Raw genomic sequence first — 26,850 nt, 5'->3', positions numbered from 1 at the left:
ACAAGCAGCTCGAACAGTTTACAAACACATTTTAGACATTTAAAGCTCTTTGTCGCACACTCACTCTTTTTCTTTGGCTTCCCCATTTCTTCCGTTGAACAAATGGTCCAGTCTCAAACGGGTGGCTGTTGCTTAAAGACTCTACATCTACTTAACAAACCGGCGAGTGCTGTCCACTCAAGTAAACAACTCCACGTTGCGGCGAAACACGGCTTCTGTCGTAAAGCAATGACAACTGTCGTAAAATGATGAAAACGTGCCCATTCCATAAACTGCAGTTTATTTATTTTATTTAAGTGCCTTAAAAGAAAACGGCGTTATCCTCATTGCACACGTTTGTCTCAATAAAAAGGAGCATTTCTGCAGAAAATGCAGTTTGAATGCTGTGGCAGGTGTCATTTATTTAAATTAAAAATAGGTTAAAAAATTCTCAAAAAGATATGAATAATTGATATGAATTGTTGACACTAAGAAAAAAATATATCAAAGAAAACAGGAAAATAATATAAATGTTTAGTGAGCAATTTCAGATATCGTCGCTAAATCATGTGACAAATTAACGACGTTTTCCTCTCAAGAACGGGACAAACCAGAGCTGGGACAAATCTCCTCCACTGAAAAAAGCCCAGAGTTGTAAAGCATGTGGATTGACACGGTGGTGCTGAACCAGTTGTACGAGTGTGTGCAGAGCTGAGCGCCACCGGGGAAACTGAACCTGGAAGCTCGCTAAACCTCACAGCAAATCCCTTTAGCTGCGAGTTGTCATGGCTTGACTGGTCTCAGTGGGAAGTTTCAGGAAATGCAACAGGTGGACGGGTCGCGGCAATGAGTGGTGGACTACCGTAAGTGCTTTCTTTTTTAATAAATCCACATGGACGCCGTGCGGGGGGAGTCACGTAACATTTACCAGCAGTCACTGTCAATGAATTAGAGCCGCAATGTGTGTTTGTTTGCTCCTGTTCTCCAGCTTTCTTTAGCGTCTCGGGCTAACTACTACTACTGTTGCTGCTACTGCTGTTGTCCCGTGTGTACTTCAAGGTGCCTGAAGGAACTACTGCGCACTCTTGAACACGGTCAGTGTTAAACTGCTCTCTCAACGACACAAATTCTCCTTTACCTCATGGCATAAATGAGTCTGTAGCTGGCTGTGTTCATTAATAGTGGCGCTGTATATTGAAAAAAAGATGTGTAATTCAGTGACATGCATGTATCTCACTGTGCTGTAAACTACTCTCACATATTGGAACGCCCTCATGTATTAGAATCATTTGACAATAAATAATATGAATAGAAATAATGCATGCACTATTTCAGATGACAAAATGTACATTTTTAATAGTTCGGCTGAGCAATAATTCAATCACTATATGATTCATGATATAATTCCATGTAATGTCAGTAAGACAATGGTTAAGTTTGTTCTGATGTTTATACCCTGCATGTGCTAACACTTTGTGACACATAATCTTGTCTCAGATTTGTGAAGAGAATGTTTATTGTAAGTGTTTGTTTAACTCCAAAACCTGAACTTTAATTATCTGACATTTTATTGCACGTTAAGTTTTCATAGAGACTGATTTGAAGCATTTTTGTCCATAACCTCCACCCTAATTACTACAATGCATTTGTGATTCATTGTACCTTTTCTAAACGAGTAAGAATATAGGCGTATATAATTATATTTTTAAAGGTCAGTTGAAGGTTTAGTAGGGTTTTTTGGCAGAAATGAAATATACTACCCATTAGTGTGTTTTTTTAAATGTATAATTGTTTTAAAATGAGAAAATGATTTGTTTTTTGTAGCCTTAGAAGAATGCTTGTATATGTGCTTTACTGATGTTTCAATTCACCTTTCTTAGGAATCAAGGGTCCATAAAATAGATAAAATAACATACAGACATCAGTTCCAGTGTTTCCAAAGAAAAGACGATTACAGCAGCTCGAACTATCAAACCATCCAGGATGTGCAGTTTGTGTCAAGCAGAAGCTTACGACACAAACGCCACCGTAGTTCCCTGAAGTGCTGCAAGTGGAGGATTTGTCAATTTGTTACAGTCTGCATTGTGACCATTAAATGTCACTTTGCACACTGGAACTTAAATGGATGAATCTGGAAACTTTCCATGAATCCCCTAGCAGTGTGCCATGGACCGCCAGGTGTCCCTGGACCCCCACTTCAAGATTTTGTTGTTTTGGTGTATACATGCAGTAGTTAAATATGCATTTACTTGAGTCCTTTCATTCATAAACCACAGGTAAAGTCGCACCATGGACGACAGCGGCCTCAGTGACTCGAATGTGAAGGTGGCTGTTCGTGTGCGGCCGATGAACAGGAGAGGTGAGTGTGGTATAGTGACAGAAACCATGTGACACTTGAAACTGTCATGACTGAACAATGCAGCAACTGTGCAGAAGTCACGATCTTTGTTGTTGGCCTTGGTGATTCAGAATGATCATTTCATGTCTTTGGCATTTTGAGTAAATAATCTTAAATAAATCTGGCGTAATGGACCTTTTTCAACAGCTGCCATTTTCAATATGAAATGGTCAAACAGACACAGGTGTTACTGATAAAGTTAATTAGAGTTCCACTCCACTTAAAGTGTAAGGCATCACACTAAACACTGACACATCTCTTGCATCTTTACTGTAATTTTTTCTATTGTAATAAAGAGATTGATGAGTCATACTATATAGTCATTATAGCTTTTCTAAAACTTTGTAGACCTTTGCACAGTACTGTTAGTGTTTTCATGAGGCAAGCACACCCTCCTCCTCTCTTAAGGGACTTTCCATATCTCTCTTGGTTTTGTTGTTAGGAAGAAACAATGGAGGCTGAATTTGTGTGTTTAACTTGGTGAATTTCTCCTTCACTGAGCTCTGTAAAGTTTGATTTTGTACCTCTTTTTGGGTAAGTTTTGGCAGGAGTGCCGTGGGAATGGACATAGGAAATTTTGACAAGATGCTGACGTCACATCCTGACAGAAAATGGGCGAAAACGCACACACAGGGACGCTTTCACTACTTGCCCAAAAACCTTTGACAACAGCTAAGCATGACTCAGATGTCAGCAGACACATTGTTGTGTTGCCGAGCAGCAGTAAATATCCCTTGGGAACCTCTGAATTCACACCTTTATCACCTTTTCCAAGGTTTATAGCCCACGTCACATGTGCCCTGCCTTATTCCCAGCCGTGATTGGACGCTTCAAGTGCCGTCCTCGCATTTAAAACCTTCCTCTGCAGGTAGGAATGAGGAAGAGAAGGTGTGACCCTGCTTTTCCTTAGTGTCTGCGCAGGGAGTAGTAAAGTAGTAGTAATGTTTGCACAGGCGAGTCCTGTCCTGGATGATTCATCATCGATAAATCTATTTCCTGGCTCTGCATGTTGGTCTGCTTGTGTTACAAAGATGAGGAACTGGCACACACATGGTGTACTGTATTTGCCACCTGTTATTCTGCACTGTCACTGCTTCAGAAAGACATGATGACCAACACATACAGGCTGTTTAAACAAGTCTGTCATGATGATTAGATGTATTTAATAAAATTGAATAACAAACTTTATTGCAATATAATTTTCCTCTACACAGTATAACACCGGTTCAATATATGCATCGATAAAGTGTGAATGCATTTTGCAACTACACCTTGTGATATGAGTGTTTTCGTTTTTTTGTCCATAAATCAACTTTTAAACCACAATTTCACTATCATTTATTACTTTTATCCTAATATCTTTCTATTATTTTGTCTGTTTTAAACATCCTGCTCCATTTTTTCGATTGCATATTGTTTTCTTTAAAAAAAAATATATATATATATATTATTATTATTATAACAATAAACAACATGTTTTTTTCCTTGTTTTCTGTTTTGATTTAGAAAAGGACCTAAAAACAAAATCTGTGGTGGATATGGAGGGGAATCAGACAGTTCTGCATCCAGCCATCACCAACCTGAACCAAGGAGACCCTCGGTAAGATGCTGAATTCACTTTTTGTTTTTTTCCTTTTTCGGTCTGCGTGTTTCTCCTTTTGGTCCTGGATCTTTAGTTCAGAGGAAAAGCCAAGCTTTTATTGTAGCTATACCCACAGTGAGATCTCATTATATGTTTACCCTTCTCTCTGAATTAATGAGACTTTTTAATGAGGTGTTGAACTTGGCTGAATTATTGTGTTCAGCCATAACATCAACAATAACACATTATTGTGTTATTGTGTTTTTAGTCCAACTAAAAACAGACCTAAGCTGGCCTGGGTGTGCTGTGGATGGGCTGCAGTTCCCACCTCAGGCTAAAACACAGAAATAGTACAAGAAGTCGGTACACAGAAGAAAAAGGCAACGGGTACTGATGTGGAGGCCAATTGTATTCTTTTAAGAATTGGATTTTTTTAATTCAATGTAGGAAAACTCCGCTTGACATGCTAACAAGTAGCCGCACGCTGCTTAATTCCATCAAATGGAAAGGGGGCAGGGTGGAGTGAAGGAGGACACAGCAATTCTTTTATACTGGGACAAAGACAATAGTCCAATTGGAACAGTGTCGTCGACTTAATTGTGAATTAGAAACAGTCATTAGTGAGATGTTAATAAAAACAAGATAATACCCCAGTAAATCGTGCCGCCTCACAGAGGTTGGAAACCTGTATGCAATAAATAAAATTGCCCCTATTTTGCCACAACAATAAAGTACCACTCTCAGGAGCTCAGTTTTTCCCCAGCTCAATTATACGGCATTTAAATTACATCAACTTATTTCCCTCAGGAAATAACCTAAGACTGGCACTAGTTAGTAGTACTAAGTTGTTTTGGAAGAGGCTCAGATCAAACTCATTCCACACTCGACCTCCTCTGACTCCTTTCCATTCTTTCATCTCTCCCCCTCATTCTCTCTCTCGCTCGTTGTTCCTGCATCATTCCTCTCTTTACAAAGGGCGTGTCTGTTCCAGCTCAGTCCTGCTCAGGCGGACGAGCTGTAAGAACAGAGGAGGAGGAGGAGGAGGAGGAGGAGGACGAATATTAGGATTCAGAATTTAATTTACAACATAAATTATGCATCGAGCCAAACCGGAAACACTTTATTTTTCGTGTTATATTATATCACACGCAGTCACAAATAAACAATATACAGTATGTGTGTAGGGCTGCAACAGTTAATTGATTATTAAACATATTGATAACTATTCTGATGATCACTTAATGTTGTGAGTTTCTTTTAATTCAGAGACAAAACGGTGATGAACATTTTTCACCATTTTCTGACTTTTTATGGCACAAATAATAATATTTAATTGATAAAAAAAAGAAAATATGCATCTATTATGAAAGTAATTGTTAGTTGCAGAACGAGTTGTGTGCACAATTGTATTGCATGCTTCCTTATATGTTTGCTGTTGCAGCTCCTGGTGTAGCAGTGAGTCAGAGCAGTGCAGGTACATGCTCCCCCGAGGGTTTGGCCCTTTCTCAGGTTACCTCGTTGAGTAAAAATGTCTTTAAGTAATCCGCTGCACACTTGACGGTATGAATCTGACTCTTTGTGGATGGAGATGGACTCATATTTCGCACTTAGTCTGTTCTTATGTTTTTTTTCAAATGCATGAATGTACCGGTGAGTGTCTCTTCTGTCCTGACACGCTTCTCCTGCGGCATGTTTCTCCAGCGATGAACAGGTTTTACAGGCTCAGTGCAACACATACAAGCACTTTGCACAACTAGAAGACGTATAGTATAAAAGGAGGATATAAAGTCATTTTGGACAACCATTATTGGAAGTGGAAGACATTGTTTTCTATATCAGAGCCCTCTTTATGAGTTTCCCAGTGGACTCGTTTCTATTATGTGCCAGCTTTGTTTGCCGGGGGAGGTACTGACAAAAAACACAGGCTCCTCTGATTTTGCTTAAGTCAGCTTCAATGCCTGGCTAGTTTCACTGAATTGCTGAGCTGAGCCTCAGGGGGTGTTAATATACTACAGCACCACTAGTACCTGCAAACAGAAAATACAGCGGGGGACTGTCAGACCCTCTGCGCTGGAGATTAATGAAGCCTTTGCTGCTGCTTTCATAACGTGGACTTTCACCAAAAGTTGGCAAACCTCTAACACATGAAGTTTAAACCATGTTTTCATCAATGCCATTTTAAAAACACACGCTGCTGCGGCTAGGCAAGATGTTATTAGTTTATAATATGTATGCATGTGATGTCTTTTAAAGACTGTTGCAGCACAGCACAGACAATGAAGTATTTAATCAGATATGATGATATTAAATTACTATTAATTAAACTATATCGATTTGACATACAGTTTGTTTAAGAAAACTCAGTTGACAACAATTCTAGGCCTGTTACAGCTGAATTTAACCATTCTTTCACATGTAAATATCTTTTAATAAACATTAAAAAGTCAGAGAAATATATCACGTTTCACCTAAACTTAAAGGTGGCTTGTATTTTCATCATTTTACAGTAGATATTTTCTTTTATTTTTATATTGCAGTATTTAGAAGGTATTGTCACCGTCCTGTGAGAAGCACAGACCTCCTAACAAATGTTTTCATGAGCTCAGTGAAACACTGTGTCCAGATATATATCGAGATATATCTCATGTATTGGGTCATAGCCTAAAAATATTGAGATATTATTTATAAGCTATACAGTATGCAAATTGACATGGAATTGTTGCAGGAATGTTTATCAGAACAATTTTTTAGAAAAAAGTATCTGAAATTATGTGCCTTTCTTATCTGTGCTTGGCTTAGATAAGAACCCTACTTTAAAGACTTATATGTTTTTTTGTATCTGTTTATAGCATCACAAGTCTTTGCTTGTTTTAGATCCTGACTCGGGGGAGTCTGGTATTTGTAATATCCACCCAAAAGGGATGTGCGTTATCAAACCGCTCTAATCTGGGAGGCTGGTAAAGTTTTGTAGGCCTGTGTGTTGTTGTTGTTGGACACAGACTCTGTGTCCTACCTTCCTCCTCCTCCCTCTGCCGTAGTGACTCCTTGGTGCTGCGAGGCTCTGCCAGTTATCTCAGGAATGCCCTTGCCTGTCGAGGAAAGGACAGGACTTAATGTTGCTCTTTCATGCACCAGCCACGTCTCACAGAGGGAGGCCTTGTTTCAGGACAGCCCCCTCATGTGTGTGGCCTTTACTAAATTTGCTGTCTTTAACCCTAAAACTGATATTTTTGCTTGAGTAAAGCCTGTGTGTATGTGGTGTTATGGTTCCCTGGGCTTCGCTGTGGACCTTGGTACCTTGGTCAGAGGTGTTTTGGTTAATATGCAGTTGTTTCTTTGTTGGCTCAGTGGGTGACCACTACATTTACTTCCCAGCATGAGGGAAACAATGCAACCTAGAACATTTTTAATCACTTTTCTTCAGTGATGCTTCTGTGGAGCAGCCCTCTGAGAGTACTGTATATCAAGACGGTTAGGTGTTCTTGTGCTGACACAGGCAGGACATGGTTTCTATGTTACAGTGTTTAATTATGGCGCTAACTAACTATAGACACTCCTTTTTAAAAATAACCCTAAACAGTAGACTAGAGAGACTTGTTGGCTTGTTTTTTTCCCCACATCTACAGAATATAATGTGTGAAGAGGAGAAACTTTGCATTTGCTTTACTTGAATTTCCCATTGGGATTAATAAAGTATCTATTTATCTATCTACTTCCATAGCCAGATTCAGACTTGTAAGTATTTTTCTGACCACTTGGGGGCAACAGAAGGGTTCTGTAATACTCACATTTCATCTTATGACACACATGTCAACAAAAATGACCCACTTTTACACATCCTGCAGACATAGACACAACTTCAATCGTGCGGCGTCATGTTTCTGGTCATGTGGCGGTTGTACAAGTTCAATATTTACTCTCTTTATGTCTCAACTTTTGAGTTTGCCGATGCTCCACCTTGTCCACAATGTGACTTCACTAGTTGGCAACTCTGTTCATCAACAAAGTCATTTGTTTTTGTTTTGTTCATACGTGGGTAAAAGAAATGTGAAAGGACAGAGAAAAAGATTGATGAAACAAGAAGTAAAGCTGTAATGGCAACAAATGTTGACATGATCAAACATTTCAAATCAGTTGATATTGATAATGGCATAATAAATGATTTTTTTCACAGCAGATATTTGAAACATTTTAGCAGGAAAAGCACAGATGCTGCTGATATTAACGCTGGCTCTTAGTCAGGGCTGTGTGACAGTTTATATTCACCTTTTTAGATTAGTCGTACCTGTGATTTCCCTGTTGTGACCTATCAAAGTGACTGTGTTGAGATAAAAAAACAAACAGATTTTTGCTCCTGAGTGAAAGCTGAAGAAAAAGTTTTAAACCTTTCGGGCAGAGACAAGAATCTCACCATCAAAGGAAATTATATTGTGATCATTTCTGTTATTGATTCTATGCAGTGAAGCCGAGGGCTGGATAACAGGAATGATGAGGCAACCGGCACTCTCTCACACTGTGTTCAATCTCCTGCAGCTGTTTTCCACATACAAGTAGACATATGATGCATTGTCAATACAAAACCAATTATATATCGACTTCACACTTTACCACATACACTGTCTCACAGTGACTAGTTCAGATTTGGTCTGTGGTGAATAAATCATTTCCTTTTTTCGGTCAACATTTACGACACATAATGAATAATGAGTATCAAACATAATGCAGGGTTTCATGTGCTGAAGTGAACTTGAACTTTCCTGTTCGACTTAATTTAAATGCTGCATGTGATGGATGGCACCGTATGAGCTTAGTGCACGTTTGATAATTAAATTTGACATTTGCTTGCTGGAATGCTGATGCCTGGGCTATTATAGAGGTCTGCTCTGGAATCCACCCTAAAAAACACTGTGACAAGTGTGTTTTAAAGAGGTTTATGCCGTATGATTTGTGCGTCAATGACACGGAGAGACTGTGAGGTTCTTCGCGCTGCTGAAGGACGTCCTCCCTGCTTGATTCACAATCATCTAAAGAGGATGAGTCACTCAGCAGATTTTCAGGCTTCACTTCAGTTTTAAAACACCTTTGAGCCCTTATCCCGGACACTCTCCCTTTTTACTCTGCAGACTTTGACCTGGAGTTGCATCAGGTTGTTTTTTTTGGTCATGCTGCTCTTTCTATGCTGTGGTTTTCTACTGTTTGCAACTAGTGCACATTGATTTGAGTATTTGCTTAAAAAGTGACACTTATTTGAATGAGTCTGTCTCTATGTGGACTACTGGTCCTGACAAAGTCATAAAAATGCCAGGAAAATGTCCTAAAGAGGTAACACACACACACAAGCAGATTAAAAACCATTAAAGCCCCCGGCTATAATGAAGCTAAGAGCTACATTCAAAACTAGATTTTATTGTTTTGGTTTAGTACGTGATTTTGAAAGTAAAAGCCCTCTCACAGGCCTAACGACATGCCTCATAAGCAGAGTGATCCATGGCTCGACCAGTTTTTCTCCTTTTTTATTTACGTCATTAAACTAATCATATGAGTTTGCTTTGAGGCAGAAAAAATATTACTGAAGAAAAATGGCCCAATAAAGTAAAATAAAAATCTCAATGCATTTCTCTGTGTTTCTGACTTTGTGACATTTGAACCGAGATATTAAATTTGTTTACAATTGTGTCCAAAACTGTTACTCAGAGTGATGCATCATTTTTCCAATGATGGAAATCATTCTTAGTACAAAGTACAGGTTAGTTATGCAGTATGCAGTCGTCATGTGGTTATTATTATTATTATTATTATTATTATTATTAACAATAGTAGTAATAACTATTATAATAATAATAATAATAATAATAACAATAATAATAATAATAATAATAATAATGATGTTTGATGAATATTTTCACATGTTCTCGCCTGGGCAGGGTCTCCTGTTGTTTCCTCTGCTGTGTAAATCCACACGGCCGTGATAGAGTCACACCAACATTTCAAATGGCCGCATGTGTGTTTATTTTTAACGCCAATTATTAACTGTGACCTTTCCTTTTTCTCTCTCTTGTGTCTTCAGGAGTCAGCCAAAGGTAAGTGTTGAATTAAACTTTAATTTGTGTTAAATGTTGTGCAGAAGATGCTGCAGACTCCTGTGTCACGTGTTTTTATTCTCCTCAGGCTTTTGCGTACGACTACTGTTTCTGGTCCATGGATGAATCTCAGAAAGACAAATTCGCAGGTTTGTACGCTTTGTTTCATGGTGTGCCGCTTGATGAGACGCTCGCTGCGGAGTCATTTCTCAAACTTATCCCCTGACAGAATGTTTCCTGATATTCACGACTATTTATGGAAAGTGTGAGGAAGCCAGGATGATTGAGGATTGTGTTACACACCAGTTACCTCTCCTCTAGTGTTTTAGGCTTGTGTATTGTAATGGTTCTGAACATCAACAAGAGTTTCTTAACAATTGATCATTGAGCCGTTTCTTTGACTTTTGAGTCTTTATAGCCCACTTTAAGTTATGTTGTAAATATAGTTCATTGGCCAATTATTATTTATAATTCAGCAAATTATTACAAATTATGCATTTTTGTTCTCTTTTTTTTTTAATGACCCTTTTTCATGTATTCAACATTTAGTTTATGCATCATTTTTATTGAAAATACTGTATATAATTGCACTGCAGCAGTCCTGATATGTAGATTGGAGAGACAGACCATAAGTATTATTCAATAACTGTTTGCATGGTTTGTTATCTTTAAACAGATTTATCAATAAGCAATTATATTAGTCGGAGGAAAAAAAGTAAAAAAAAGAAAATATGGGCCCAAAAAAAATCAGTGTCAAATATTGGCTGCCCTGATTTCAACAAATTGGCATCAGCCTCTATTTACGTGTATTGATCATTGAGTCTGTGTAGAAGGTGCTTTTTCTTTACCTCATAATTTAAGTTATGTTGTAATATATAATGTATTATTCACCATTTCATCTTGTCACAGTTTGTACTTGGAGACATGACAGTGTGTGATGTCTGCTCTTTGTGTGCAGGTCAGGATGTTGTGTTCCAGTGCCTTGGACAGAGTCTGCTGGACAATGCCTTCATGGGCTACAACGCTTGCATCTTTGCTTACGGGCAGACAGGTAAATCCCAGGTTTGGTAAACGTTTTGCAGATCAGTGCATCAGTCATTTTATTTGTCTTGTTTTTTTCCATCTGAGTTATCTGAATCTATTTTTCCATCTTATTTTGGAGTGTTCATTGCATCACATTGAATATGCATAAAAGCTTAAGAAGGGTTTGCATGTGTTCATTTAGAGTCACGTACAGTTTTTCTTTTTCTTTGCCGCTGTCATTAGCCCAACTCGTCAAATCTATTTTAAATCACCAGTTGGCCTTTTTAAATGTCACTTAATTTTAATGCTGCACATCTTTTAAAAAGCTGTCATGTCTCCAAACCAACAACCCAACAAACAATTTAATTTGTTTAAAAAAGCTTTATTGACTTTCCAAAACTCTAACTCTAAAGCTGAATGTTGATCATACCATCCTACTATGACCATTCCTAAAAAAACTATTTCATTATGACACAGTTGGGGTTTTTAATACTGCTTTGCTTATTTTGTACTAGTGTAATTTGTAGTAATACTGTGTGTCTCCAGGCTCTGGGAAGTCGTACACCATGATGGGCTCAGCAGAGCAGCCTGGTCTGATCCCTCGACTCTGCAGCTCCCTGTTCAGCAGGACTGTGCAGGAGGCTCGAGAGGGAGAAAGCTTCACTGTGGAAGTCTCCTACATGGAGATCTACAACGAGAAGGTCCGAGACCTGCTCGACCCGAAAGGGTGAGGAAACCTTTTTTGATTGAGTTGAATTAAAAACAGGGAGATCTTTTGTATTCACTTGGACCCTTCAAATGAAATCTTTGGACTACGACTGCAACTAATGGTTATTTTCACAATTAATTGATGTCAATTATTTTCTTGAACAAGTGAGTAGTTGTTTGGTCCATAAAATGCTAAAATCACTGTTTCCCAAACTTCAAAATGATGATTTCCTCAAATGTCTTGTTTTGGCCACAAACCGGAAAAGATTTTAAAAAAGCTGAAAATCATGTAATTTGTTTTTATTATTTAAAACACTAACAAAAACAAAAAACAAACAATAAATAGTTTAATAATTACAGCCCTACTTTAAACCCTGATGTGGCTCTGTTTCAGCAGGTCCATGTCATCAACTTCCTTCATGCTTTACTGTCAATACATAACAAAATACGTTCATCATATTAAACTTTACAGAAGCTGCAACATTTGATTATTTTCCTACTTCCTATTTTCCATTCCTGCTGATTATTTTCTCAATTATAGATGAATTTGGTCCTTAAAATTGACTGAAAATGGTTAAAATATGTTAATCGCTGCCAAGCTTTAGCTATAAATGTAACGCACATTTGCCTCATCATGTGATTTGTTCTTGCAGCAAGAGAGGAACACAGTTTACTTACTTCTTTTTTATTTGAGCAACACAATGAAAATATATTTTTCTGCTTTTTTGCTCTTTGCTTTTCTTTTTTCTCTCTCTGTAGAAGTCGACAAGCGCTGAGAGTGAGAGAGCACAAAGTTTTTGGGCCTTATGTCGACGGTCTTTCCCGCCTTGCTGTGGCCTGCTATAAGGTACTGTCAGTGTATTTTTTACATTATGAGCTACTTTATAAATGTCAGTTTTTGGTCCGTTTACTTTTTGTTTTTATTACTTTGAGATGCCAACAGAGTAAAAGTGATTTCATATGGATGGATACAGACATAGACTAGAGTTTATTTGTTTGTGTTGTCTGCGTCTCTGACAGGACATCGAATCCCTCATGTCAGAGGGAAATAAATCTCGCACAGTGGCGGCAACGAACATGAACGAAGAGAGCAGCAGATCACACGCTGTGTTCAACATCATCCTCACACACACACTCATGGACCTGCAGTCTGGGGTAGGAAGCACACACACGCACACACACACACACACACACGCCAAATGGAAAATTATTCTTATGCTATTAATAGTCTGTTGGTAGAAGAATAGTTTAGGCATCAAATCAAGGCTTGATTGCTAAAAATAAACACTGAAAAGTATCATTCACAGATCTGTAGAGAACTCTCTTGTCTTACACATTTGTCTTTTTTTAAAACTTGATATCAAAGCTCAGTAGTTGCATTTATTTCCCACATGTTTTTGGAGAAAAGACAATAAAAAAAGAGTTCAATTTTCACTTTGGAAATATTATGGTAAGTGACATAAACACTAGGATATAAGATCACTGAAGCCTGATTTATACTTTGTAGTGTGTAGGGCCACTAATACTGTATTAATTGATTGATAAATTAATCACCAACTATTATGATAATCAATTTAACATTTTGACTCTTACTTTTTTAGTAATTAAACAACCAATAAATAAACAAGCTCTCAATAAACAATCATTAAAACTGAAAACTTTTGGTTTGTGGACAAAATAATAATAATTTCTGACATTTTATAGACCAAACGTATAATGGATTGAGTAATTAAGAAAATATTCAACATTGATTATGGAAAATAATGTATTAGTAGCAGCTTTAGTAGCCTCATGTCACAGAATGCAGAACAGTTTCACTATCAGTGATACTACCCAGACTAGAAAAAGATGGACTGAGGGATTTGGGAGGTGCATTTGAATGTGATTATAATAAACATGGATGTGTGTGTGTTTTTGCTTCAGACCAGTGGCGAGAAAGTGAGCAAGCTGAGTCTGGTGGACTTGGCAGGCAGTGAGCGAGCGGCGAAGACCGGAGCAGCGGGGGAAAGACTGAAGGAAGGGAGCAATATCAACAAGTAAGTCGACATCATCCTTCCCTGCCCCCGCTATTTACTCCTCTCTTTAATCCCCACCTTGTCTTCCTCTCTCTCTCTGTGCCCCTTCCTCTCAGATCTCTCAGTACTCTTGGTTTGGTTATCTCTGCCTTGGCCGACCAGGGAGCTGGGAAGACCAAGTTTGTCCCTTACAGGGACTCTGTCCTCACCTGGCTGCTCAAGGTACACAGAGAGAATAAGTCACAGAACTTCAGAACAGAAGTAAAGGTTCTATTGCAGTGTATCCTCTTCTGTTTTGCATATTTTGAACTGGACAGCATTTTCACAGTACAGTCTTTCTACACTACATGTTTAATACACAACAGGGGCAGTGTATGAACTTTTCAAATCCTTTATCTGATGTGGTTTTAATCCATTTTCCCCGTTTACTTTTGAGCTTAGCTGTTTATTATAATTAGCTCTGCTTAGTTGGAAAATAAAGGCTAATTTTGTCTTTGTTTATAATGTGTAGCATTTGAATTAATCTTACAGTTTGTTCCAGACAGCATGGTATTTATCTAAGTCGGTGTGCTCATAAATCATTATGTCTTTTACATATTCAATCAGTGTTTCACCAAATTAAACCAGTGGATTTTCCTTATTTCAAATTAATCCAAACTTTAATCCTTGACATTTTGGTCTTTTCACTGTGGTTAAATGTGTGTTTGTGCCTGCAGGACAGCCTGGGAGGGAACAGCCGCACGGCCATGGTCGCCACCATCAGTCCTTCAGCAGACAACTACGATGAGACGCTGTCTACCCTGCGTTACGCCGACCGAGCAAAGAACATAGTCAACCACGCCGTCGTCAACGAAGATCCCAACGCCAGGATCATCCGAGAACTGCGAGAGGAAGTGGAAAAACTGAGGGAGCAGCTCACAGAAGCGGAGGTTCACATCACTTTATAATATATATTTATTATTATATATTATATATTCAACACTGTGACTGTCGCTTAATAACCCTTTTGTGTCACTGTCAGTCCATGAAGGCGCCCGAGCTGAAGGAGCGGCTGGAGGAGTCGGAGAAACTGATCCAAGAAATGATGGTGACCTGGGAGGACAAACTCAGGAAGACTGAGGCTGTTGCACAGGTGAAACACACACACACACAAAACTGTGTCTCAATCCAGGGTCTGGATCCGCCCAAGTGTGTATTTGTCATCTGGATGTTGTCAAAATGCGTCACCACACCACGACGTAGACTGTCCCAAATGACACATGAATCGTTGGCTCCTTCTCATGCGGAAAACTTGCCTGTTTTCGTTGTATAATTAATTTTTTTGTAAACCTTTATTACAACATAAGTTGGACTTAGTTGAGCCTGGATAATGCAAAGAATAAGAAAGAAAGAAAATAAACTCTACAAAATAATAACAATACAAAAAGTAGATATAATTATGATATGGTTGGATAAAAAAACAAACCTGTGTTTGTTCTTCTACTTCATGTCCAATTGTTGTAGAAATAGTGTTTTATTTTTGTATAATTTCTATCTGTTGTTCATATCAGAAATATGTGAGGAGATAAGTTATATTTTTAAATCATATTCCAGGTTAGTAAGTCCTCTGTGTTTGTCTCTCATCCTGAGATACATCACATGCCGGTGTCTTTGTTGATGCATCTCTATATTCCTTAAGTGTTACATAAAATATTTAAAAAAGGGTCCATCAAAATGAATAGATAATCATAAAACTGATGCAACACAAAACTACAACTAAATTAAAAAAAAAATACTGAAAATGAAATATAATTTACATGTTTTATATCAGATATGGTTAAATATATCAGTTTTTTGGGGATTTTAATGGAAGCAGGAAGAAGACTCCATCAGCTGCACACTTGTTAGGACACAGCTACATACACACATGCTTTTGCTCTGTAAATCAAAAGTTTTTTTCACACATTTAATCAACAGTCACACCCTACAATAGTTACCAATTCATGTTTTAAATCTTGATTGTGTTTTATCTTTAGGAACGTCAGAAGCAGCTGGAGAGCCTGGGAATATCTCTGCAGTCTTCTGGGATCAGAGTGGTAGAAGACAAGTGCTTCCTTGTCAACCTTAACGCTGACCCTGCTCTCAATGAGCTGCTAGTCTATTACCTGAAGGTAGTGCCTGCACATATACACACACTGTGTACTACACTGTGTGTGTATATATATATATATATATATATGTATATATATATATATGTATATATATATATGTGTATATATATATATATACATATATATATATATATATACATATATATATCTATATATATATATATATATATATATATATATATATATATATATATATATATATATATATATATATATATATATATTGTCTTCTTGTGTCCAGGAGCACACTCGTGTGGGCTCGGCTAACTCACAGGACATCCAGCTGTGTGGAATGGCCATCCAAACTGAGCACTGCGTCATCGACATCGCTGAAAATAACAACGTGGTGCTCACGCCTCACCGTAACGCTCGGTATGTATGTAGTCAACCAAGGCATTGAATTCATATGTAAAAATGTAAAAATGTAAAAACAAGGCCTTAATTAGTATTAAAATGTCTTAAATCCCTCTTTGTTAACACATCGGAAGTAGGATTTTATGATTATTTTTTGTAATTGGAAATCTGAAAATAATTGGTAACAGTTATTTAAAAAAAAAAAGATTTACCAAAATGCCTTTTGCAGTAATATCACGTAGATTAGGACAGTGGAACCAATAAAACGGTTTTCAGCCAGGACTTCACACCAACACTGTCAAGTACAGTAGATATTCTGGCTTTTGCAATGGACCACAAAGTCATGTTTTATGTTGAAATAAACACTTGAGCAAAGTTGTCCCTTACTAATGTGTTTTGGGCAGCTTTGTGTTTTTTGTTTATTGTAAAAGTGGCATTTAAAAAATGCTTAAATTTAACTTGCCTTATGCTGTAGGAACCCTGGTGATGTCACACAGCTTTTAGAGGAGTTTGTACATTTAAATAGTTCACAAGGTTGATCAACCCTGTGGATGTATGTGTAATATGAAAGGGTTTTAGGATACTTTGAATTCTTTTTAGACAGAAATTCAAAGGATATTCATTAAAAGATCCAACTTAGAAAACTGAAAAGCATAAATAGAATAGGGTCCTGTTTCCTCAATTAAACCTCAAATGATTTTTGCCTCAACAAAATGTGGTCACAATTATTAATAAATAACATGGAAATGCTTTAAAATTTTTAGTTGTGATTAATATATCATGTGAAGTTGAATATAGAATGAATCTGTGTACATGTTAAGAAGTGGAATTTTCAATTTTCCTGTAGTTATAAATGACATGTTCAGCTGGTAGAGTGTGCGTGTATAATGTGTTTATTTTGTTGTTATCAGAGATTGTATGATGTGTGATGCTTGTTGTGTCTCTGTAGCACATGTGTAAATGGTGCCGCCATCACTAGTCCAGTGCAGCTGCATCACGGCGACAGAATCCTGTGGGGGAACAACCATTTCTTCAGGTGTGTTTCAGCTGCTCAGTGTTTTAATGTTTGCCGTTTATTTCCCCATGTGACACCAACTCATTACTTCTCTTCCCGTTTTTCACGATGTGGTTCCTTCTGGTTCTTGATACACAACCACTACCACACACAGGATCAACCTGCCCAGACATATGGTTCATGATGAAGCGGACAGTGCTGTGATGAGGACGTTTTTGAGCGCCGAGCGACTGGAGTCGGAAACGGACGCGTCCAGCGACGTGTCGAGTGAGCGGAGCTTCAGTTACGAGTTTGCCCAGACTGAGGTCATGATGAAAGGCATGGGCAGCAACGGTGAGTCGGACTGAGCAGGAAAATAGAAGAAGAATGACACGGGGATAAATGACGCTTCTTCTATAAAACTGTGTTTGCATAAAAACACAAACTTATACGTTTTAGCCAAGAAGAAGAAGTATATAAACTTCACATTTAGTCTTCCTAACTTTACCCCTCTTCCTTATTTCATCCGACAACTTCCTGACTCCTCCTCAGACCCCTTACAGTCAGTGCTGCAGACCCTGGAGAGGCAGCATGAGGAGGAGAAACGCTGTGCTTTGGAGCGGCAGAGGCAGATGTACGAGCAAGAGCTGCAGCAGCTCCGTCAGAGACTGGATGTGTCGGGTCTCCCGGCCAGTGCCGCTGCCGTAACATCACCCAGCTCCCACAAACGTCTGCGGCGGTGGAGTGAGGACAGGTGAGGGCGGGGCAGTTTCTCCTTTTTGAAAGAGAAGTGCATATTCAGATACTTCATAAAACCTGCGTTTGTTGTTCTGCGGTGCAGAGAGGCAATGATGACTCGCAGCCTGCGGCGCCTCAGGGAGCAGATCGTGCGGGCCAACCTGCTGGCTCAGGAGGCCAGCTTCATCGCAGAGGAACTGAACAAGAGAACAGAGTACCTGGTCACTCTTCAGATTCCTGCTTCTAATCTGGACGCCAACAGGAAGGTAGAGGATCTATATATACACAAGTGTGCCTTCAAAGTCCCTTCACACCAGGCTTTCGTTTCTGACCAAGTGTTTGTGGATTTTTCTTCTCCTCCTCTTTTTTTCATAGCGTGATCTGGTGTTGAGCGAGCCGGCCGTTCAGGTCCGTCGTAAGGGTAAAGGGACGCAGATCTGGGCTCTGGAGAAGATGGAGAACAGGCTGGTGGACATGAGAGAGCTCTACCAGGAGTGGAAGGAATTCGATGAAGACAATCCTGTGAGTCGAGAGTGATGACAACCTGATGAGTTGGTGATTTTATAATTTGTTGGCACAGTTTTTCACCCCCATCAGACGTCAGTCGATATCTGTCAGAATTTATAATTTTGACATTTTTGACATTTTGAAACTGATTTATATGCTAAGAAGCTGGGATGCAGAATAAGTAGAGAATACTGTATGTGCAGGGAAAACCAAGTGGTAACCGGGTCGTGACATCACCGATTAAAAAAAACAAACAAAAAACTGATCTCCTGATTTGAAACCTCGACATTCACATTTTGGTCGGTGCAAACCAGGCTCCTGTTGGATAATCCTAACAATCACACTGGAGTGTTTACTCACACTAAAGTATTTGGATGCCTGACCATTACACAAACAGGGACTGTAATGACATGTACACAACTTTAATATGGAGTTGGTTCAGCTTCCACACCTTTTGGAAGACTTATCCTAAGGTTTTTAATTGTTTCTATGTGAATTTGTGTCCATTCATCCTGTAGAGCATTTATGAGATCTGTTCCAGTTCATCCCAAAGGTGCTCGATGGGGTTGAGGGCCAGTCAAGTTCTTCCACACCAAACTCGCCAAACCATGTCTTTATAGTCCTTGCTTTCAGTCATGTTGGAAAGCAGTAGAAATTCCTCAAACCTTGAAATGTCTTGATATGCTGAAGCGTTAAGTTTGTCCTTCATTGGAGATAAGGGGCCGAGCCCAAAGCCTCATTGAAATACCTGAATTCAATACTTAACACGTGTATGTGCTGTATTTTTTTCCTTCCCTTTAAATAAGGAATATAATTTACAAAACTGATCATGCGCTGTTGAAGACCTGAAACTAGTGATTGAGACCGTTAACTCCTTAGGAAAATGTTTTACTGACGTTATAAATCAAATGAAATGTAGGTTAATTTTCCCACAGACTTCCATTCAAGTGGAGCTCGTTTTGTAACCAGTGGAGTCTGTTTTAAGATATCCTAACTTTCTGATTAGTAAAGCTGGCAAACCCATCTATGGGTAAAACAAAGTTTTACCCAGATTCCTATAAGTAAATAAATTGAGACATAGACATCAAAAAGTCCAAATGTATTTCCAGCTTAGAATCCATATGCAGGATGATTTAATTTCAGGTTAATTCACCAGTCTCACACCATTACTGCTCTGCTTTGACCCTGAACCAGGTGATGCGGTCCTATTTCAAACGCGCCGACCCGTTCTTCGACGAGCAGGAGAATCACAGTCTGATCGGCGTGGCCAACGTTTTCCTGGCCTGTCTGTTCTACGACGTCAAGCTGCAGTACGCAGTGCCCATCATCAACCAGAAGGGAGAGGTAAGAGTGTGTTCTGCCGTTGTCACATGTTAGGTGTGTTCTTCTGAATCATGTCGGGTTGCAGATGACACCAAACGGATGAATTTTGTCGATCCATTTAGCATTTGTTTTTGATGATGAATTAATTACAGCTGCACTAATCAATATTTAATGTGTGTAACCATTGATTCAAAGCTGCGGTTTTTGGCAGGTGAGCTGGAAAGTTAGTGGATTTTTGTTTTAATCCACAGGACAGAAAAATACTCACGTTTTTAGCTCTGTCGTCTGAGCTCCTCTCATCAGACGAGCGCAGACAAATACAATACAAAAACAGAGACTAATCTATCATCTCTGAAACCCTCTGCCGATCTTGACAAATGTTTTATTGTGTTTATTATACAACTCGTTTCCTTGTCTTTTGTAAACGTGTGCAGTGATTGGTCAAAACTCCCCTGTGATGCTACAGACTCGGTTGCGAGGCTGTAAACGTCACAGAGGAAGAGCAAAAGTGTTGATTTCGCTCTCTCAGTTCACTTGATTTACATTATGCTGAAAAGGTATTACAGGATTGTTATCATGGAAGAAGTCCTGCCTGATGTACCTTTTAATTACTGTGACGCACAGAGAATTATCACTCATGTCATATCATAACAGTTTCCCTCAGATCTATTCATACAGCTCATTCTTCTGGTGTTTGCGGTTAAGAGTTTTTGCTCTCACTGGGCTTGTTTTTAACCACAGCTGTTTACTGTGAGAATGGCACCAAGTTATTATTCATTCATTGATTTATGTATTAGATAAATGCAGTTTAACATAGTAACAAGACAGAGGATGAAGCCGATGTGCCGCACAAAGAGCTTATAGCTATTGCTGTTTTGACACATTTAGACACTTATTTAAGAAAAGTGGTATTTGAAATTTGGTAAAGCTGTCAAAACGAATCAAATTGTATATTTATTCGATATGCAACAATGATGCCAGTGGACAGGCCTCTGCCTGATTATATAGGGAGGCCACATGTCTGATTTGGGATGGGTGTTTTTGAGCCCATGCTGTTATGTAATATTATGAATTAATATTATTTTAGTTAGAGAACAAGGGAGTTCTACTCAAAATAGAGAAGAAAAGGAGAATGAACATTGTACTTACATACATAAGGTGGCCACTTACACGACTGAAAATGGATGCTAATGTTGCTCTATGTGGGTGTGTTGTGTAAATAAGCATTTGTTTATAATATTCTTACTAAGTTTGAGTATTGGGAGAATTGGACTGGGCTGAAAATGTCATAAAAATCATGCAAAATGTCAGAAGCAATTACAAATGCCAGAAGAGAGAAGGGATAAAAACAAAACAAAAAGCCCTTGTATGTGTCTATAATAAAATGTCAATTAATAAATTGTTTTGGAAAAACAAAACAAGCCTATATTTTTACAGTTTAATGTTGTAAAACTGTAATTGGCAAAAATAAATATATATTTTCTACTGGATATGTCTAAAATGATTTGATAATTTTCAGTTTCCTGTTTAGTAGAATAATCCAAAAAAAGTGTTAATCAATAGTGTTGTGCGATACAATCCAGAAATTATATTTTTATATAGTTCTTTAATAATTATTTTGAATATGTGGTTTTCAATAATACACTTACATATGTCTTACAATAAGTGATTAAAAACATCATCTGTTTGTTTTATCTGTGTGTGTGTGTGTGTGTGTGTGTCAGGTGGCTGGACGGCTGCACGTGGAGCTGTGGCGTGGGACTGAAGGCTCTGAGGAAGAAGGGGGTCCAGTGCAGATCCACAACACGGACGGAGATTCAGTGGAACGTCACCTGGACTGTGTGGTGAGAATGTGGCTTCATTAACAAACCCCACTGTCATTTATTCATGTAGAATTGAGTTCAATCTCACTGAGACCCAGGGTGTCATTCACAAGAGAGACTTGTTTTGAATGCTGTATAACAACGTTTACTCACAGACAGACTTAACAATGCATTCAAGTGTCTGATAAACATACTTTAAATATGTTTCCAGTATTAAAGTGGAAGTGAGTTCAACTTCAATCTGAGGTACTGCCCATGGGAAAATACTGCAGTCAGAAATTAATTATGGATCTGGCAGGCAGACGGATTGTTGTGTCTGCTCTCTATCATGACTTTCTCCAGCTCACTGTGCTGTGAAATGTGACCATTTTAATTAACTCAAAGTCGACTTAATATCGTAGTTATCTTTGTTAGACTTTGTTTTCTTGGAAACTGAATAAACGGGTTGTTTGAGCCAAAGAATAATACTTTAACAATACATCTCTAAAGCAGCCTAAATTTTGCACAATGGAGTCTGAGGCTCAAACCAACTGCAGAAATAGTGTTATTTCTCTGTTGCTGCATGTATAACAAAATATCCTCATCCTCGCTCTCTCCCAGGTGAAAATCCTCCAGGCTACTGGTCTTCCTCGCCATCTTTCCAACTTTGTCTTCTGCCAGTACCACTTCTGGGGACAAGAAGAGCCCGTCTTCATCGCTCCAGAGATGGCGCCGTCCACTTCTTCATCTGACACCAGAGACCCTCAGTGCAGTGTGGTCTTTGACAGCGCCAAGGTAAAAAAAAAAGTGTCAATAAAGACGCAGGAAAGGACAGAAAATGTCAGATTTACTCTCTTTTCTGTCTGTGCAGGAGTTGTCTGTGCCAGTGTCGGAAGACTTTGTGGACTTTTTGGCTGAAGGGGCTTTGGCCATCGAAGTGTTTGGTCACAAACAGGAAATCCATCGCAGAAACCTGGCGCTCTGGGACCTCGGGGTGATTCAAGCCAAGACCAGATCCCTCAGAGAGAGGTAGAGCATCAATTTTTATTAAAATTAATAAAAATAGTTTTTTTTTTACTTTAAAATTTGGCTCTTTCATTATATTCAAAATAGGTTTTTGAATGTGTTGTGTGTTTGTTTTTTTTCCAATTAAAATATTAAATAGTGATAGTGATATCACTGAAATAAGGAGAGTCCTGCAAACTGGAATCAAACTGACATTGCTGTTCACACTCAGTCACACATTCCAGATTTCCCAGTTATTTAAATAACGTAAGATATAAAATGTCTTTCTCACATATACATCAAAAACTTTGACTTAATCTTTGAGAATCCAAAAAGACACATTTAATCAAATACATATGTTTTTTTATCAGTTTACAGAGACTTTAATGTCACGTCTGACCGCGTTGTGTCTCTCACCCACAGGTGGAGTGAGGTGACCCGTCGGCTGGAGTTGTGGGTGCAGCTGATGGAGCTGAATGAGGCCGGAGAGTTCACAGCGGTGGAGGTTCTGCCCGCCAAAGACGTACGCACAGGAGGAATCTTCCAGCTTAGACAGGTATCATCATCATTGTCATCGTCATCAAAGAGCCTGGATTTATGTTGATTTGTCTCTCAAATGTAAATCTGCTCCCTCAGGGTCAGTCTCGTCGCGTCCGTGTGGAGGTGCGGCCCGTGTGTGACTCGGGCACCATGCCCCTCATTGCTGCCTCCGTCCTCTCCGTGTCCATTGGAGACGTCAAGGTCCGACAGACGCGTCTCTCCAGAGGCAGTGAATTACACTGGGTGAGCGAGGAAAGACAGTCTGTGTTGATATGAGAGGATTTTACATTACTTTCTTCTAAATGTTTCTCTGGTTTCATTTCAGGGTGGTGATGAAGACATGGACAGTTATCAAGTAAGTAAAAAAATAAATAAATAAAGAATGGCTTTATAATAGGCTTGGGACTTTTGTTTCTCAAATCAAAAGGTCTGAATGTGTGTTTCTGCCTGTGTGTGTGTGTGTGTGTGTGCTCATTAGGAAGTGGACCTGGAGAGGATGAGAGAACAGTGGATGGTCACACTCACTCAGAGGCAGGAGTATTTGGACCAGCAGCTACAGAAGATAGTTTCCAAACCAGGTGAAGCTGCGGATCACACTCAGCAGTCGACGTTTATGATCACAAGCTCTGATATGGAAACGCGTGCTCCAGCAGCAACATTTACACACATTTACATCTATTTCCTAGTCTGTATTCACTTTTTATAGATACGTCTCATTTCCACCTGTGCTTCAGTTTTAATGATCGAATGAATTTTACCTTCTCATATTTTTTGACAATTTCTAACATACATGCAAAATCCACATCGCAGCTGTTACAGCAAGTTATTATTTACCATTTAGAACAAACTATTGTTGTTATTCTAAATAGTAGACAATTTCTGTCCTGTAAATAATCATTATGTAATCCATATAATGTTATCAGAACGATGATGTAGTGTGTCACAAATGGGACAAATAGGATAGCGCTAAGGTGTTTTTTTTATTGATTAATCTGTTGATTGTTTTCATTGATTGATTAATTTCTTCTTTAATTTGTTTGTTTTCCTTTTGTCCAAAAACCAAAAATGTAGAAACAACAATGAAAACTGAACATATTGATGTTTAAGACGCTGAATTCACAAAACAAACCAATTCATCAATTATCAAAATAATAGGGATTCATTTAGTAATCAACTGATAATCACGTTAACTGTAGTTACAACATATGCAGATTATTTTTGTTATTTTGAGAATAATTTATTGGGACAACAGAATATGAATAGAATAATAGTTAATAATCGTCTATCACCCTGGTCTACTGCAGAACATTTATTACCACATGTATGAGTGTCTTTTTGTTGTTGTTTTCATGAAGCATTCCCTTATTTGCACTCCAGATAAGTCAGAGGATGATGTTGAGAGAGAGTCCCAGCTGCTGGAGTGTCGTCTGACTCTCACAGAAGAAAGAAACGCTGTCCTGGTGCCGTCAACTGGCAGCGGCATCCCAGGAGCGCCTGCAGAAAGGTAGCTCAAAGTCCAACGCAGGCAAAATCTTGGTAACAACTCGGTGCCGCTGTTTTGTCGCTGTGCCGCTCAGGATCAGATGTCATGGACGTGGTTTCTCATCAGTGTAATGATGTTGCTGTTTCTCTGCAGGGTTCCTGTCTCTGGAATGGAAACACACATTCCTGTCCTGTTTCTGGATCTCAGTGGTGTGTTTGTTTGTTTTTTGTCCTAATTCAGTCGGATCCTCTGTTCTTGGAACCAACAAGGCCATAAACACTCTGCCTTTCTTCTCTCTCCAGCTGATGATTTCCAGTCCAGTCTTTCATCGTCATTGGCTGGGGGACTGGACGCGTTACTCAGTGGGGAGAATGATGACGAATTCTTTGACCTTCATATTGTTAAACACTACAATCCAGAGGTGCCGGGACTGTAATCTCTGAATCCCAGTTGAGAATACAAATAGTTGATCTTGGTGACAAATTTCCCATGATTCTTAATGTGTCCAGGTAAAGGTGGAGGCTTCCTGGGACTCGACGGTTCACGAGTGCCCTCAGCTGAGTCGCGTGGCGTCGGGCGAGGGGGTTTACCTGACGGTTCGCACTGTGGTCCAGCTCAGCCACCCGGCTCACATGCAGCTGGTCCTCAGGAAACGCATCTGTGTCAACCTCATCGGGAAACAGGTGGGCTGTTTACTGCTGACATGACCTGGTCACTGTCTCCCCTTTCATTATTCCATGTGCACTAAGGAGATGAGTAGAAATGACATGTTGTTGTTGTTGTTGTTGTTGTTGTTGTTGTTGTGTGACAGGGTTTTGCCCAGAGTCTGCTGAAGAGGATGTCTCAGCGCAGCACCATCCCCGGCTGTGGGGTCACGTTTGAAATAGTCTCCAACATCCCAGGGGTAAGAACTGGACTCAGTTGTTGTTGTTTTTTTCAATTATTAAACAGTAATATAATATATATATATAATATATATACATACATATATACGTATATACATATATATATATATATATGTATATATATATATATATATATATATATATATATATATATATATATATATATATATATATATATTATGTATGTATGTATATATATATATATATTATGTGTATGTATGTATATATATATATATATATTATGTGTATGTATGTATATATATAATGTGTATGTATGTATGTATATATGTAGATATGTATGTATATATATGTATGTATATACATATATATGTATGTTTATATATATATGTATATATGTATGTATATATATATATACATACACACACACACACACACACACACACACACACAGGTAAAGGTCTTGTGTGAAATAATTCTGCTCAAATAAAAAGACAAAAGTATTTTCAGCAAAATAAAGGTGAAGTATCAGTAAGTGTAGTGGTTGTGTGATGATTAATGGGAGAGGAAATAAGAGTTCACGTACACAAAGCTGTTTTACGCTTTAATCATGTGAGAAATCACATTTTGGTGGAGCTGCCAGACGTCTGAGATGTGAACAGACTATACGACACCAGAAGTTGCATCAAATATGATGAAGTAGAAAGTAGAACGTTTACCATGAAGTGGAGGCTGAAGAAGGTCAGGATGCATCGAAAGTACATTTTCCACTTAAGTAGAAATAGCCTGCATTGAGTATAATTGAACTTAAGTGCAGCACTTGAGGAAATGTATTTATTCTCTACCACAGTTGGTGCAAGATGTACGATATGGAATAAGGAGGAGGTTGTTCATATTTTAAGGTTGTACGTCTGGCTTTTTAAAAAGCTCCAAATAAACCTCAATACATGTTTGTTTTCTATTCATCATCAATATTTTCATATGCCTTTAGGTCGACAGAAACTTTATCTTCCCCGCAACTATATTTCAGTTTGTAAAACATGTCAAATGTTAATTGGTGTGTGACGATAGAAGCAGAATAAAACACGCAAGACACTTTATACGTACAAAAATATACTATATATATGTATATATATACACATATGTATGTATATGTGTATATATATGTATATGTGTATATATGTATATATATATATGTGTATGTGTGTATATATGTGTATGTGTATATATGTATATGTATATATATGTGTGTATATATACATATATATATATATATACATTTGTTTATACAAATGTTGTAATGGAG

The 26,850-nt window shown here is 38.4% G+C and overlaps 2 protein-coding genes across 5 annotated transcripts in view; one reads left to right on the top strand and one right to left on the bottom strand.

The window, feature by feature from the left end:
* Positions 1-215, bottom strand: part of elp3 (elongator acetyltransferase complex subunit 3) — a 28,276-nt gene extending 28,061 nt beyond the window's left edge. Inside the window, exon 1 of the mRNA XM_044048845.1 lies at positions 65-215. Coding sequence (XP_043904780.1) covers positions 65-86 — 22 coding nt within the window. The 5' untranslated portion in view covers positions 87-215. The remainder of the gene's footprint in view (positions 1-64) is intronic.
* Positions 216-588: 373 nt separating this feature from the next.
* The window catches only part of LOC122783891 (kinesin-like protein KIF13B), a 38,536-nt gene continuing 12,274 nt past the window's right edge, over positions 589-26,850 (top strand). For all 4 annotated transcript variants that reach the window (XM_044048844.1, XM_044048843.1, XM_044048842.1 and 1 more), the window contains exons 1-34: positions 589-842; positions 968-1,073; positions 2,256-2,338; positions 3,884-3,977; positions 10,027-10,039; positions 10,128-10,188; positions 10,998-11,090; positions 11,609-11,789; positions 12,530-12,617; positions 12,791-12,925; positions 13,694-13,806; positions 13,902-14,007; positions 14,502-14,714; positions 14,807-14,917; positions 15,801-15,935; positions 16,177-16,307; positions 17,239-17,325; positions 17,459-17,637; positions 17,836-18,037; positions 18,125-18,287; positions 18,397-18,543; positions 19,723-19,872; positions 21,576-21,695; positions 22,275-22,448; positions 22,525-22,682; positions 23,082-23,214; positions 23,295-23,441; positions 23,524-23,553; positions 23,677-23,776; positions 24,576-24,702; positions 24,835-24,890; positions 24,984-25,102; positions 25,191-25,364; positions 25,493-25,585. In XM_044048844.1, coding sequence (XP_043904779.1) covers positions 2,269-2,338; positions 3,884-3,977; positions 10,027-10,039; positions 10,128-10,188; positions 10,998-11,090; positions 11,609-11,789; positions 12,530-12,617; positions 12,791-12,925; positions 13,694-13,806; positions 13,902-14,007; positions 14,502-14,714; positions 14,807-14,917; positions 15,801-15,935; positions 16,177-16,307; positions 17,239-17,325; positions 17,459-17,637; positions 17,836-18,037; positions 18,125-18,287; positions 18,397-18,543; positions 19,723-19,872; positions 21,576-21,695; positions 22,275-22,448; positions 22,525-22,682; positions 23,082-23,214; positions 23,295-23,441; positions 23,524-23,553; positions 23,677-23,776; positions 24,576-24,702; positions 24,835-24,890; positions 24,984-25,102; positions 25,191-25,364; positions 25,493-25,585 — 3,903 coding nt within the window. In that variant the 5' untranslated portion in view covers positions 589-842; positions 968-1,073; positions 2,256-2,268. The remainder of the gene's footprint in view (positions 843-967; positions 1,074-2,255; positions 2,339-3,883; positions 3,978-10,026; positions 10,040-10,127; positions 10,189-10,997; positions 11,091-11,608; positions 11,790-12,529; positions 12,618-12,790; positions 12,926-13,693; positions 13,807-13,901; positions 14,008-14,501; positions 14,715-14,806; positions 14,918-15,800; positions 15,936-16,176; positions 16,308-17,238; positions 17,326-17,458; positions 17,638-17,835; positions 18,038-18,124; positions 18,288-18,396; positions 18,544-19,722; positions 19,873-21,575; positions 21,696-22,274; positions 22,449-22,524; positions 22,683-23,081; positions 23,215-23,294; positions 23,442-23,523; positions 23,554-23,676; positions 23,777-24,575; positions 24,703-24,834; positions 24,891-24,983; positions 25,103-25,190; positions 25,365-25,492; positions 25,586-26,850) is intronic.

The sequence above is a fragment of the Solea senegalensis genome, linkage group LG17, assembly GCF_019176455.1.
Source record: "Solea senegalensis isolate Sse05_10M linkage group LG17, IFAPA_SoseM_1, whole genome shotgun sequence".
Lineage (NCBI taxonomy): Eukaryota > Metazoa > Chordata > Actinopteri > Pleuronectiformes > Soleidae > Solea > Solea senegalensis.
Note: the sequence above shows the minus strand (reverse complement) of the source record. Positions and strands in the feature narration are given on the sequence as shown.